We start from the raw sequence: 15,181 nt of genomic DNA, 5'->3' as shown, positions 1-15,181 counted from the left end.
ATTCTGCCTCAGTCTCTCACAAAGGCTGGACTTAAGTGTGTGTTTGTCTGGGGGTCTGAGGGTCTGGGGGTGGTAGTGGTACTGGGATCAAACCCAAGGCTTCCTGCATCCAAGGCAACCATTACAACATTGAGTTACATGTCAGCCCCTTGTATTTGAGATAGCATCTCAGGGTAGTTTCTAATGCTTGGCTTTCCCTGGCCTCCACCATCCTTAGCTGGTAACACAGGCCTTTTCCACCAGGAGTGACTGGATTTACATTTAGTCTTACAGTTATGAAGAACACTTCACGTTCATTGTACTAATGGGAACACACTTAGAACAGTTACATTAAAATGTCACATTTGAAAAGGAAATGAAGGCTGTGTGTGTGTGTGTGTGTGTGTGTGCGCGCGCGCAAAACACTTGAAAGTTCTAAGAAAGGCCCAAGAACTGATAGGGGACAGCTACATTTATTACATTGATTTATATGAGTATACGAGGGAGAAAGAAGACTTTACCTGAGACTTCTAATTTTAAAGTTTTCTCTTTTAGTTTTTGTAGAGCAAGCTACAAAGTGAGATATTGTCTCAAAAGGAAGAAAAAAAATGTGCCTAGATTTTTAAGTTTAAATTTCTCGGCCAATTTCCCACCATGAAGAAGTGCCGTCCTCCCTGCCAGCAGCCCAAATCCTTCTGGCTTCTCTACAAAACCCTAGAATTTTGGGCATTCTAGGCAAGTTTGTATATCCATGCTATATATCCTGAAAGCTGAAATATTTGGCATGTAGTGAAAGATCTACAGATTGGGACTGGAGAGATTGGCTTGGAGGTTAAGAATGATTGCTGCTACTGCACAGGACTGAAGGTCAGTTCTCAGCACCCAAGCACCTGTAATTCCAGGGCCAGAGGATCCACTGGCCTCTGGGAGGATCCACTGGCCTCTGGGGGGGTATCCGCTAGCACGTGGCATACACAGACACTTCAAATAAAAACTATAAATAAATGGAGCCTTTTTGTTGTCCCCACCCCCTGTCTTACCATGTAGCCCTGGCTCTGGAATCCACCAGGCTGTTCTCAAACACACTTGAGTACCACTTGCCACTCTCTGCCACTGGTGCTGGGATAAAAAGTGTGTGCCACCCGGGTGGTGGTGGCGCACACCTGTAATCACAGTACTCTGGGAGGCAGAGGCAGGCGAGGCCAGCCTGGTCTACAGAGTGAGCTCCAGGACTACACAGAGAAACTCTGTCTCGAAAAAACCAAATCCAAAAATCCAAAAAAAAAAAAAAAAAAAAAACAAATCCAAAAAATGTGCGCCACCACAACATAAGAGCAAAAAAAAAAAAAGTTGGAGAGATGGCTCAGCGGTTAAGAGCACTGACTGCTCTTCTGAAGGTTCTGAGTTCAATTCCTAGCAACCACATGGTGGCTCACAATCATCTGTAATGGGATTTGACGCCCTCTTCTGGTGTGTCTGAAGACAGCTACAGTGTACTTACATAAACAAAATAAATCTTAAAAAAAAAAAAAAAAAAAAACGGGCGGTGGTGGTGCACGCCTTTAATCCCTGCACTTGGGAGGCAGAGGCAGGCGGATTTCTGAATTCGAGGCCAGTCTGGTCTACAGAGTGAGATCCAGGACAACAAGGGCTACACAGAGAAACACTGTCTCAAAAGCAAAAAACCCAAAACAAAAAACAAACCCAAAACACCAAAACAAAAAACCCAAAACAAAAAACATCTTTCAAAAAAAAACCAAAACAAAACAAAAAAAAATCCGGAAAACATCTTCAAATTACTCAAAAGAACCTCACATAAGCTCAGGAATCTTGATACAGGGCAGCACACAGCCAACCCCAACACATACTACTATTCGCCACTGAGCGGTCCAAGTCAGGCGCATGCGCAGTCGCACGCGGAACCCAGGCGCACCGGAACCCAATGAGCAGATCCAGGACCCGGCGGAGGCGGTCCGTCTGCGAGCTCCTCCGTCACCAGCGACATGAGGCTGTGGCCGCAGGCATGGGGTGTCGTCCGGGGCGTTTGGCGCGAGTACTTCCCTCTGCAAGGTCACGATGTAGCACGCTGGTTCCCCGGCCACATGGCCAAGGGTGAGACCAGCGGGGGCTGCAGGCAGCACGGGCGCCAGTCCTGGGGGTCCTTTTGTTCGCCTTCTTGGCATCGGGTTGGAGAGCTGTTTTGTGCTTGATACTTTGAGTCGCTCTGAGTGGTCCCTTGAAGTCACATGCAAACCGATGTCTGAGTTTATAGGTCACAACTTGGCCACGCCATTGACGTAGTATGTGGGTTGCTGGTTGGTGTGGTCTTGGCTACCGCTCTCGTGCGAGGTTATAGTGTGTGGCAAAAGCCGCCGGTAGAGTGAGCACTTGCAGTGGGCAGGAACCTCAATGTTTTTGTGCGTTGAGGCTATTAAGCCAGCACACTATCAGGAACTTCCTGATCAAGACCATCATATGTGAAGTGTTCCTCCCAGAACTATCCGGGGCACCCTGGACTTGGCTCAGAATGCTGCCTTGTTTATCCCTGTGTGCGCTGATGGGTTCTCAGATGTATTCCCTTAGGAGAACTTAAATTTGCCGTTTTCGGCTGTTCCCTTAGTGCCCTTTATCTTCTAGGACTAAAGAAGATGCAGAGCAGTCTGAAGTTGGTGGATTGTGTTATCGAGGTTCATGATGCCCGGATATCCTTTGACGCTGTGGGGAGCATCTCTGCTTGACAGTGTAGGCAGCAGCCGGATGCTTTCCTGGTTCCTCTCCATCTCCTTTGGATAGCCTAGTCTGCGCTGCCTCAGGTCCAGTCATATGTCCCCATCTGTGACAGCTTCTTTTGTAAACGCTTCTACATAAAGCAGTGTTTTCCAATTCTCATTACACATTGTAGTTCCTGGGAGGCTTTTGCATCAATAGCTAGTCCCCCCCTTAGATCAGAATCTCTGGGGTGGGGTATAGGCTGGCTTTTTTTTTGTTTTGTTTTGTTTTTGGTTTTGGTTTTTGGTTTTTTGGTTTTTTGAGACAGGGTTTCTCTGTATAGTCCTGGCTGTCCTGGAACTCACTCTGTAGACCAGGCTGGCCTTGAACTCAAATCTGCCTGCCTCTGCCTCTCAAGTGCTGGGATTAAAGGCGTGCGCCGCCACCACCGCCCGGCTGGCATTTTTATTTTTAAGCTCCCATCTGATAACATTATTTGTCTCAGCCTCTGTTTACTTCGATATTTTTAGGGGTAAATTATGAAACTTGAGATTAAATGATCCTGCCAACCTGGGTTTTCCTCTTGTCCTTAAATGAAGAATTAGCAAGTCATAATCATGTCCGTTGTTGACACATGCTTCTCAGACCATTTTGTTGCGTTTAAGCCATGTTTGTTTTCTGTTGGCATGTGAGTTCTTCATCCTGCTTACTTAGCCTTAGAAGAGAGTGGGGATGCCAGACCACCAGGCCCCTGGCACAGCAGCTGGTGGTGGGCGTGGGGACCTGCTGCCGCTGGTGGGAGTCTTTAGAAATAGTAATGGAGAATAGGAACTATTTCAGCCTTTAGAGAACTGTAGGAACTTTAGCAATAATGCATCTGGGGTGTTTGTTTTAGGCTATACGTGTCTACTCATCTAATGCCAGATGTGACATCACCACCACCACCACCACCACCACCATCATCATCATTATTGAGATAGTGTCTCACAATGCAGTCTTGACAGGCCTGGAGCTCACTATGTAGACCAGGTCGCATTGGCTCTGGGATGGGCTTCTTCCTTTGGCTTTAGCTCCTGGTTGAATGATCACTGGTAAAGCTCTGCAGGGATTATGCCTTAACATCACCGGCACATCCCATTTTCAGGCCGAAACCCTCTGTTCCAAGAGCTACTTGGTCTGAAGCCGCATTTGCTTGTCCTTAACAAAATGGACTTGGCGGATCTTACAGAGCAGCAGGTGAGCACCTTCTCACAGATGCCAGCAACAATGTGACAGAGCCACAGACACAGAGGAGTTCTGTTATGCCCTCAGGTGGGCTATACTTTAAAACAACTCCTGGCTTTGATGGGGGCTTCTGGCCTGGCTTTCTAGGAACAGTTGTTTCCCTCAATAGGAAAGTATCACCCAAATGCTCAAGATGGGCATGCCTCCCTCCTGAGGGAGGTGGGTTGGTGTGCTGGGTGACCCCTTGTGACACTATAGCCACCTTGTGCCCACAGCCTTCCTGATGGATGCTCTGCCCACCATGGCCCATGTGGTCACATGTGACCACTGAAGCAAAGGGACTGATTATTGAGCTCTAACTAATTGGGAGATTCACAGGGCTGATGTATGTAGCCCTGTCACTGCTGGCACAGCCTGGAATTCACTTGTAGCTGCAGTGTCGCTAGCTGACCTTGCACCCAGCCTGATCTCAGGTTTTCTGCTGCTGGTTGCTTTCTGCACACCTGTGATCCAGAAACTGGAAGGGCTGGGTGTGGAACTGGGATATGAAAAGCCCCTCAAAGTACCTAACAGTGTTTAGCGCAGTGGTTTTATTTTTTTGCTTTGTTTTTTTCTAGACAGGGTTTCTCTGTAGACCAGGCTGGCCTCGAACTCAGAAATCCGCCTGCCTCTGCCTCCCAAATGCTGGGATTAAAGGCCAGTGGTTCTTTTTTTTTTTTTTTTTTTTAAATAAAGATGTATTTATTTACCATATGTAATTACACTGTAGCTGTCTTCAGACACTCCAGAAGAGGGCGTCAGATCTCATAATGGATGGTTGTGAGCCACCATGTAGTTGCTGGGTTTTGAAGTCAGGACCTTCGGAGGAGCAGTCAGTGCTCCTAACCACTGAGCCATCTCTCCAGCCCCGGCACAGTGGTTCTTAACTTCCCAATGCTGTGACCTTTTAGTACAGTTCTGCATGTTGTGGTGACTCTCAACCATAAAAGTGTTTTTGTTGGTACTTCATAACTGTAATTTTGCTACTGTTATGAATTGTAAATATCTGTGTTTTCTGACAGTCTTAGGCGACACCTGTGGTCTTTCAAACCTTAAGGGGGTCATGATTCACAAGTTGAGAACCACTGCTCTAAATCCCAGCAGGATTGGCTCCCAGGGCAGTGTATTTTCTACAACACGGCCTGGAAGTGAAACGTGATGGTAGAGAATGTTATTGAAGTCTTGACTTTACTTTTTTGTTTTGGAGACAGGGTTTCTCTTTGTAGCCCTGGCTGCCCTGGAACTCACTCTCTCGACCAGGCTGGCCTCGAACTCAGAAATCTGCCTGCCTCTGCCTCCCAAGTGCTGGTATTAAAGGCGTGTGCCACCACCGCCCTGCTGACTTTACTTTTTCTCACTGTGTTGTCAGATTCTTTGGAAAGAGGGATGTCAGGGTCTCGAATTCAGGCCAGATTTTAGGAAATTGTTAATGATGCAGAAATTTTTCCTTTACTGAAGAAAGGTCAGGAGGCTATCCAGGGCTATTCAGGGCGGTTCCCAGGGCAGCACCTTTCTCCAGGCTTAGAGAGCAGATCGACAGCACCGCTTGTGGAAGCTTCTCGGTTTTGCATCATTGTTGTTGTTGTTGTTGTTGGTTTTTGTTTTTGTTTTTTGTGTTTTGTTTTTCTATCGGTAAGTGCCTTCCCCGGTCTTTACAGCCGGTCAGTACTGCCCTCTACTAGGCAGACATAGGAGGTGAGAAGAGTACCAGGCTTCCAGAGGACCTTAGGCTCCACCCCCATGGCTGTACTAGAGGGACGTTTGAGTAAAGTTTCATGGGGAACAGAGGACATATGTCTCTGTCATGGCTAGTACCATTTTTATTTCCCTCAAAGATTTATTTTTTGTGTGTGTATGAATGGTTTACCTCTATGTCTGTATGTATGTGCAATATACATGTGTGCCCGGTGCTCTTAGGGGCCAGAAGAGGGGGCTGGATTCCCTGGAATTGGAATTGTGACTTGGATAGGTTCTGAGAACCAAAGTTGCAAGAGCAGCAGGTGCTCTTAACCTTCCAACCATCTTTTCAATACCACCCCCCAAGTATCTTAATTAGATCATATGTGATGAATAACTGAAAATAACTAAACTGACAACATTAATAAATTACTTTTTGTTTATTTAAGCATTTACTATGTTTTTTGGTTAGTAATGACCAAACACAGTTGTGACTTTCAACACATATTGATAGATATGAATATAAATAAAGTATGTATACTGATTATACTGATATTAAACCTGATGACTTTATGCCAGCTCTAATGTACTTTTGGGCCTATGGCACTACTTTTTCTCTATGATCAGACTGAGTTCAATACCATTTCAGTTTACAGTGAAGTCCCATGCTGGATGTGGTGGCACCGTTTTTACATTAAAACATGGGAGGCAGAGGCAGGCAGATCTCTAAGAGTTTGGGGACAGCTTGGGCTACATAGTGAATTCCAGGCCAGCCAAGGCTACATAGTGAAAGCCTGTTTCAGTTTCCCCAAGGAACTCTTACATGATAGAGCACATGAAAGTGACGGAGTCCTCAGAGAAGCCAGCACCTGTGAGCTTGGTGCTGAAGAGGCTTCCAAGTGTCCTGGTTCAGCCCCACTTTATCCCCAGAAGCACTGAAGTCCCTGTGAGCAGGCCAGGCCCCTGGTGCTCACCTGGCAGAGCCTGAGGCACACACACACACACACACACACACAGCGCAGCTATGTCTGCCCTGGGGCTCTTCCCTGTGTTCGCTGGGGATTCAGTACCCTGTGCTCCTGCAGCATCCTTTCAAGGTTAGGTCCTGACTTAATTTTTTATCTGTTTTTGAGACAGGGGCTCACCCTGTAATCCTTGCTGGCCTGGAACATGTTGTGTTGTGTCGGGACAAGGGTGACCTCAGACTCGCAGAGATCCACATGTGCATGCCTTCTGAGTGCTGGGATTAAAGGCAGGTGCCACCAGTCCGACCAGATTCCTTTTTAAAAAGCATTTTTTTTACATTTATTATTCATTTATGTTGTGTGTGGGGTACGTATGTGCCATGATGTATGTTTGGAGGTCAGAGGACAACTTAGAGGCATCAGTTGTTTTCTGCTACTGTATAGGCCTGGGGATTGAACTCAGGTCGTCAGGCTTAGCATCAAGCATCTCTACAAGCATCTCACTGGCCCCAAGCTCAGAATCTTGAGTTTTATATGTCATATCATATATATATATATGTGCATAGAAAAAAATATATATATATGTGTATGTATATATATATGTAATGTATGTATATGTGTGTGTATATGTTTGAATGTTTATTTGCTATTGTTTGTTAATCTTTGTTTTTAATTTTGTAAATGGGCATTTTGCCTGTTTCTGTGTTTATTCACCACACCTATGCAGTGCCTATGGAGGCCAGAAGAAGGTACTGAATCCCCTGGGACTGGAATTACAGACTATTGTTAGCTGCCAGGAGGGTGCTGGGAATCAAACCTGGTCCTCTGGAAGAGCAGCCAGTGCTCTTAACTGCTGAGCCATCTCTCCTGCCCTGACCCCCCCCCCTCTCTCTCTCTCACACACACACACACATTTTAATTTTTAATTTATTTTAAATGGGGTCTTTCTGTGTAGTACTGGGATTAAAGGCATATACCACCATGCTTGGCATACCATTAATATTTAATTTAGTATTTAAATTTAATTTAGTGTTTAAAATAGAAATGTGTCTTTCAGAAAATTGTCCAGTGCTTAGAGAAAAAAGGCCTGAAAGATGTCATTTTTACCAACTGTGTAAAGGATGAAAACGTCAAGCAGGTAAGCCTCTGCATGTTAGCTGCTAAACATTTGGGGTAAGATCCTGGACTTGGCTTTAGCTGCCCAGGGATGCAGGATTTCCAGGGCTGCATGGTCCTGTGTGTGCTTACAGCCTGAGTGAACTTTGAGGGAGTCTGCTGGGGTCCTAGGTAATGAGAGCCTCTTGCAGAATCCAGTAGCTTATTTTCCCAATTGTTTTGAGAGAACCCCATGAGTTGGTGTGCGGAATGTCTAGTAGGTAGTTATCTTGCTGTAGAAAAGCCCTCTTGAGGTAGCCACACTCCTGTGTCTTGTGTGTGTGTGTGTGTGTGTGTGTGTGTGTGTGTGTGTGTGTGTGGTGGGTTGGGAGTAGATGGATGAATTCCATTTAGCTGTGTCTGTTAAGACAGTTGGATGCCCACGATCTGGAGGCGTAGTGAGGTGCATGTGAGGTCTCTACCCTCCTAAGCAAGGGGTCAGTATAAGGACAGGCTCATTGACCTGTTACTTGTAAGTGGGTTGGTGAGGGATGTATGAACAGAAGTGGCCTGTTTTTTGCAGATCATCCCAAAAGTCATGGAACTGATCAGGTGCAGCTACCGCTACCACCGAGCAGAGGTTGGTCGGGTACAGAGCTGGCGGTGGGGATGAGGAGTTCCCCAGTCCCTTCTAGCCTGTCCATTCTGAGCTTTCTTTAATACAGAAGACTGGGCCACGTTCCAGCCAGGACCCGCCTGTTTTTACTGTTCTTTAGTGGGAAATGCTGGGCCAACCCTGCTGGTCAGCCCAAGGTCCTTGTGTTGATGTCCCTTTCCCTTGGGCTGTGATTTTACAACCTGAATGGGATAAAGTTGAAACTCTTCTGCTTCTACAGAACCCAGAATACTGCATCATGGTGGTTGGTGTCCCCAATGTAGGCAAATCCTCCCTTATCAACGCCCTGAGGAGGCAGCACCTCAGGACAGGTAGGCAACCTCTGCTGTGCTGACTTCCCCTCCTAGAGGGCACTGTGGAAGAGTGTGATCAGCCCTATGTTGCTTTGTGGCTTTCCTTCCATATCTTGTGGCCTGTCCTGCTTGCTAAAAGGACAGTTCATGGTCTGATGGTGGTCTCTGTGGTGACAGCCACTGGCCACACAGTGTATACTTACCGTACTTTCTTATGCCCTTGACATTGTATGTATTTTAGACTTAAGGACAAATTTATATTGGCTTCATTTTTTCTTTTTTTGCACTGACAGTATAGTCTTTCTTAACTTTTTTTTTTAAAACAAGGCCATATGTGGTGACACATGCCTTTAATCCCAGCTCTTGGGAGGCAGAGGCAGAGAGGCAGAAGCCCTGTCTCCAAAATACAAGACTACAACAACAAAATCCATTTATAGTGTAAAGGCCAAGAGTTTAAAATCATATTGTATCATTTTTAGAAAGGGGCTGTTTTGGGTGTTAATTGGAGAGCTGTCACAATCATTTAATTTTTTAAGCTTCTTTTCCTTTAAGTGCTCATCTTCAAATTAAGTTTGTTTATAGGGTTGTGTTGGCACCCACTATCCAAACTTCCAGTTACCTGAGACTGAAGCTTCAAGCATATCATGTTGTTCTTTGCCCCAGTGCCTGGCAGCCCTGTTCTGTTTGTCCAACTGTGTCAATAGAGTGCTGGGATTGGCTTGTCTCAGTAGAATATTCTAGCTTTGGTTATGTTGGGATTTTATCAGTAGTTCCTTCCTCCTTAGGTCCAAGTTATTCCTCAGTCTACTGTGTTCTTATTCCTCTGGTTCTCTGTGATGGACACTTTTATCCTTTTACTTCTGTGGTGGTTTGACAGTGTTAGCTTCCCAGGGGTACCCTGGGCTGGTCCATGCCAGGCAACCACAGTGTTGGGATCAAGGATGGTGCCTGCCTGCTGTGGGTAGTGTGGGTAGTGTGGGGGAGTCCAGGAGAGGCTCTGAGGTGCAGGCATAGCTCTGGTATGACCTTTGCATTAGGGTGTACCTTTCTACACTGGGAAGTGAGCTCTGGGAGTTTGTCTGCCCTGGGCCACCATACCTAGCTTTTGAAGACCTTTGCCATGTGTTCGAGACTGAGTAAGGAACAAATTATAATTTGACAAAGTTACTGACGTCTGGGTTTCTAATATGCTTGTTGGATATGTTAGTGAAATACCTTGCATTCCTTGTGGACTTCTTGTGTCTTTTCAGGAAAAGCTGCCAGAGTGGGTGGTGAGCCAGGCATCACAAGAGCTGTGACAACCAGAATCCAGGTGGGGTCCCTGGTAGCTGAGCCCAGAGCTCTGTCCAGAGCTTTGGAGGCTCTGCTGAGTCTGGCTCCACTGAGTGGCCCTGCGTTGGCATTGACCCTGCCTCTGACCACCTTCCTTTCCCTCCCTTCATGGTCCTGCCAGTGCTGCTCTATCCCTGTGGAAATCTGTCAGAAAGGCAGCTGTCTTCCCAGAGCCACACTTATATATTCCCTTTTGTTTTCCATGGACCTTGGGCTTTTAGTTGTTCTTTAAACTAAGCAGATATTATACCCTAGGGGGATTCTAAACCTCAGTGCAAAAGACAGCCTATGCAGTGGGTTTATCCAGAGGCCTGCCCGAGTCTCTGGCAGTGCTTTGGCTGTTGGGCACAGGCTGCCTGACTTGATTCACCATCTGCTGCACAGGTATGTGAGCGTCCACTGATGTTCTTGCTGGATACTCCTGGGGTGCTGTCTCCTCGGATTGAAAGCGTGGAGACAGGCCTGAAGCTGGCCCTGTGTGGTAAGCCTCTGCTCCACTGCTGACCTCGACCGTCCCCTAGGCAGGTGGACTTGTTACTCCCCCCACCCTTCCTGATACCAGATGCTTTTCAGAGTTTTGAGAGGGAGACTAGCGCACAGCATGTGTATTCTGATTTCCAGTCTGCCCTGTAGTAGGGGAAGACAGAGAGGCCATGCTCGGCAAGCAAGTCACATGCCATATTAGAAGGCCAACAACTGTGAGCTAACCTGCAGGGAAGTTCCTTAGCTTGAGGCCTTCTGCCTTTACTGGGAGGCATTCAGGCTTGGTGGGGCATAGATGCCCATTGTACCATGGGCTTGCATTAGCTGCTTGTCTTGCAGGAACTGTGTTGGACCACCTTGTTGGGGAAGAGACCATGGCTGATTATCTTCTTTACACCCTCAACAGGCATGGGCTGTTTGGGTGAGTGGCAGTAGGTGTGGGGGCTGCGGCTTCCTGCTTGCTCATTCTATCTAGGTATGGTTTTAGAAATACACCATGAAGGTATTATATAATTTGTATATTATTACAAGTGTATGGTTTGGTAGGTTTTGGCAATATCATATTGTCACCCACATCAGGGAACATTCTGCTGGGTGTGGTGGTCCATGCCCCATATCCTAGTCCTGGGATGTTGAGAGCGGGGCTCATACCCCTGGGCAGACCCGTGTTCACTTTGTCATTTCCCTAAGCCGCTGTGGCAAGTGAAGAAGAGGAACATCCTGCCAGTGACGTACAGGATGCCCCCATCACCCGGCTTCCCCTCCTGGGCAGGCAGTGCGAGTGTGCTGAGTCTCCCGTGCTCTGCATGCCTTCTGTCGGCTCAGCTTGCCTGTCACCCAGGCATCCTGCACTTGGTCTACCTGCTCACCCCGGTGGACAGGGGTGTGTGCAGTTACTGGCTGCTAAATACAAAGCTTCTGGAAATGTTCATGTGTACTCTTAACTCGATGCGAGTTTCTACTGTCTTGGGTAAAATGCAGGAGAATGTCTGAGCCACTCGGTAATGGTGAGCTTTAGCTTCCTACAGAACTGCTGAGCTGTTCTCCAGAGCAGTTGTACTGCGCCATCACCACCGAGCAGAGAATTGGGGGCCATGCTTTTCTGAATCCTTTTTATACTTGTGGCTAGTCTTTTATACTTTTGGGTTTAATTATTTTATTTAATGTATGTGAATTTTGCCTGCCTGTGTGTCTTTATACCATATACACGCAGCTCCTGTAGAGGAGGACACCACATTTCCTAGACCTGCATTATAGACAGTTGTGAGCAGTCATGTGGATGCTGAGACTCTAACCCAGGTCCTCTACAAGAGCCTTGAGTGCTCTTAGCCTCCAAGCCATCTCTCGGCCCTGGCCAGTCTAAACTTGAGCCACACAGTTTGCAATGTTTGGCATATATTCCTACTAGTATGATGCTGAACATCTGTTCTATCTTGTCTATTTGGCCATCAATGTATCTTCTTTGGGAAAATGTCTGTAAATATTTTTCTTATTTGAAAATTTTATTTTGGGGCTGGAGAAATGGCTCAGCAGTTAAGAACACTAACTGCTCTTCCAGAGGTCCAGCAACCTCACGGTGGCTCTCAACCATCTGAAATGGGGTCTGATGCCCTCTTCTGGTGTGTCTGAAGAGAGCGACACTGCACTCAGATACATTAAATAAATAAATCTTTTAAAAAATGAAATAAAAATTTATTTTTATAATAAAAATTATTACAAATAAATTGTTATTATAAAAAGTGTGTGTGGGTGTTTTACCTGGTGCCCATGGAGGCCAGAAAAGGGTGTCCAGTCCCCTGAAACTGGTATTACTGATGGTTGTGAGCCATCATATGGGCACTGGGAATTGAACCCAAGTTCTCTGGAAGAACAATAAGTACTCTTAACCACTGAGCCATCTCTCCAGACCACCATCCCTTTTTGGTTTTATTTTTGTTTTTTGAGACAGGGTTTCTCTATATGGCCCAGGCTGCTCACAAAGATCTGTCAGCCTCTGCCTCCTGCATGTGAGATTAAAGGCATGCACCATCATTACACACACACACACACACACACACACACTGCCTCTCTTGATGCAGGGGATTGAACCTGGACTGAGTACAGTGAGCATATGTCCTGCTGCTAAGCTACCTCCCAAACCATTTTCTTATTTTTAGTTGCACCATGCTACCTGTTCATAGGGACAAGGTCAACACGGTTTTCAGGAGTCCAGGCCTTGGCTTTACTTCTCTGTTAGCACTATGTTCTGCGTTTTAGAAGTCTGATTTAGTAACTGTATACTTCATAACGGTGCTGCTTCATATCCAGAAATATGCCTAGCCTGAGGCCATAGAATTTTGTTTTCTTCTTGGAGAGTGGCAGCTTAGGTTTCACGTTTAGGTCCATGACCCTCTTCTGCTATGTATTAATATATGCTTAGTGTACGGTGCCACTATGAAGTTAATTTTATACATGGATGACTGGTTGTCCAGAAAACTTTATTGAAGACTTTTTCTCACTAAATTGTCCTTCTGCCTTTGCTAGGAATCCATGTTGTCTGTCTGTCTGTCTGTCTGTCTGTGGACACTTCTGTACTGTCTTGGTGAGGGACGACTGGTCACTTTGAACTGGGTGCCAGGCATTTGAGTTTTACACGATAGGTGATAAGTCCTTACTTTTCTGTAAGAATCTGTGAGGCTTGCTCTGGAGCACTAAAGTGCCTGGAAGGAATCTGGTCCTCCCAGGAACCCAGGAGCTGTCTCATCTGAGGTGTGGGTGAGTATAAGTTCTCAGGCTTGGAGCCTCAGAGGTCTGACCTGAGCTGTGGGCTTCCAGGTATGTGCAGCACTACGCCCTGGCCAATGCATGTGACCAAATAGAGTGGGTGCTGAAGAACGTGGCTATCAAGCTGGGGAAGACACGGAAAGTGAAGGTTCTCACAGGCACAGGTGAGTGTGGCTGCACAGTATAGTATGCAGCCCTTACACTGTCTTCTGTTGGGACTCTTGGTCCCTAGTGGGGACAGGAGTGTGACGCAGAAGGAAACCTGTGGGCAGGGCACTATGGAAATTAATAGGGCGGAACGACTTTGTAGTATAGGCTTCAGAGGGTGGTCCTAGCTCTGGACAGTGCTGGGTGGGTATGATGCCTGTGTTCTTTCTGAACATGCCAGGTTCCCTAGATTTCAGATGATGCCCCTAGTGGTCTCTCAGGGCTGAGCTGTCTTAGGGGCCCCTTTCTCATCAGATCCTCTGTCCTCAGGTGATGTCAATGTTATCCAGCCTGATTATGCCATGGCAGCTCGAGACTTCCTCCGGACCTTCCGCAGTGGGCTGTTGGGCCAGGTGATGCTGGACCGAGACATTATACCTGCTTGCTGATGACATCATCCCCTGGACTGGCTGGCTGCAGCATGGGCTCCTGCATACTCTGTGTGGCTGCAGGGGAGTGTTTAATGCTTAGAACTATTCCTCCAATTCAGAAGCTCTCTGAGCTGGTACTCGAGACTCAGGCCCCAGCTCTAAAGGGCACTAAATTCTCGTGTCTACCAGAGCCTGGTCAGTCCTGGTTACTACTCTCAGGCCTCAGGAGTTCTGCATATGGGGCTTGGTCAGGAGGTTTTCTCAGTCTCAGGAAGAGATTAATGGTATCTCAGAGGAGTCTGAGTTATAATCTGTAATTTTAAAAAAGTGGGTTAAAAGGCCCACTTTAAAAAAACAATTTCTCTCTGACTTATCTTATTTTACTTTATTTATTTTTTGTCATTTTCAGACAAAGTTTCATCATGTGGCTTGGGCTGGTCTCAAACACATTCCTTCTGCCTTAGCCTCTTGAGTGCTGGGATTATACAGGTGTGTGCCATGACACCCAATTGAAAGACCTATTTTCCAATGGCTTTTTCACTATGCACTTAGTGTGTTGAGCCCATAAGTTCAATTCCCTTCCACCAATGAATGATTAGGGGACTGGGGTTCCTAAGTCAGATTCCCAAGTGTCTCAAAGTTCTGCAATGAGGGAGAAGCCTGTTACCAGCAGAGGGCTTTATTTCATGACGCACTCCTCACAGATAAAGTGCACAGACACAGACAGGAGGTTTGCCGCAGTGAAGTTCAGGAGTGCCCTCTCCCCGTACTTCAGGGCCTGTACCTTAGGAGGCTACCTGCTGTAGGCTCAACTTTGTCCAGGACAGAAGAGCACTGGAAGCGAATCACATCTAGCCATTGAAACCATGGTGGCTGCAGGAGTGCTGCGGAGGGCGTGTGCCAGCATGGTTGACCTTCATGTACCTGTAGGCACCTAGAAGATGTTGCTGCTCGCAGCTTGCTCTCTTAAAAGAAAAGGCAAGGGGTTGGTTGATAAAGATAGGAAGTACTGTTGGGCCAGCTGGTCTATCCCTGCTCAGTAGTTCTAGTCTCTTCTGTTCAGTATTGACCTGGGATGTCCATAGTTGCTTGAACCAGTGCTTGTATGCTCGGCAGGCTCCCTGCTTCTTGTGGATGGCTGGTAGCAGGAGTAGCCTTCCACTGTTGCCTCTTGCTGTGGCTGCAGTATGCTAAGTATCTTCTGAGAGTCTCCCTCAGCATCTATAGTTCCTGCTAGTGGAGAAGGTATTCAAAGATGTGTGGCTGTGTCAAATGCTAAACACTCTGGAGAAGTCAGAGTGGTGAATATGAAATAATCATTAAAAGGTGATATGTTCATAATGCCATTAGCTCCCAGAACTAACACTT

The 15,181-nt window shown here is 46.7% G+C and overlaps 1 protein-coding gene across 1 annotated transcript; it reads left to right on the top strand.

The window, feature by feature from the left end:
- Positions 1 to 1,919: 1,919 nt before the first annotated feature.
- Positions 1,920 to 15,154, top strand: Mtg1 (mitochondrial ribosome associated GTPase 1). The gene is made up of 11 exons (XM_052196067.1): positions 1,920 to 2,091; positions 2,617 to 2,683; positions 3,822 to 3,924; positions 7,651 to 7,731; positions 8,272 to 8,328; positions 8,585 to 8,675; positions 9,908 to 9,969; positions 10,374 to 10,470; positions 10,812 to 10,893; positions 13,287 to 13,399; positions 13,713 to 15,154. The coding sequence occupies exons 1-11, from the start codon at positions 1,983 to 1,985 to the stop codon at positions 13,829 to 13,831; spliced, it is 981 nt and encodes a 326-aa protein (XP_052052027.1). The 5' UTR covers positions 1,920 to 1,982; the 3' UTR covers positions 13,832 to 15,154.
- The last annotated feature ends 27 nt before the right edge of the window (positions 15,155 to 15,181 follow it).

This window comes from Apodemus sylvaticus, chromosome 1 (assembly GCF_947179515.1).
Source record: "Apodemus sylvaticus chromosome 1, mApoSyl1.1, whole genome shotgun sequence".
Classification (NCBI taxonomy): Eukaryota; Metazoa; Chordata; class Mammalia; order Rodentia; family Muridae; genus Apodemus; species Apodemus sylvaticus.
This window is presented reverse-complemented; position numbering and strand designations above follow the sequence as displayed.

What these genes read in the sequence shown, in the direction of transcription:
- Mtg1 (XM_052196067.1), top strand. Translation starts at nt 1,983, where the DNA reads ATGAGGCTGTGGCCGCAGGCATGGGGTGTCGTCCGGGGCGTTTGGCGC. An exon ending in CTGTGACAACCAGAATCCAG is followed by an intron (nt 9,970 to 10,373) that starts GTGGGGTCCCTG and finishes TCTGCTGCACAG; the next exon opens with GTATGTGAGCGTCCACTGAT. An exon ending in CCTGAAGCTGGCCCTGTGTG is followed by an intron (nt 10,471 to 10,811) that starts GTAAGCCTCTGC and finishes CTTGTCTTGCAG; the next exon opens with GAACTGTGTTGGACCACCTT.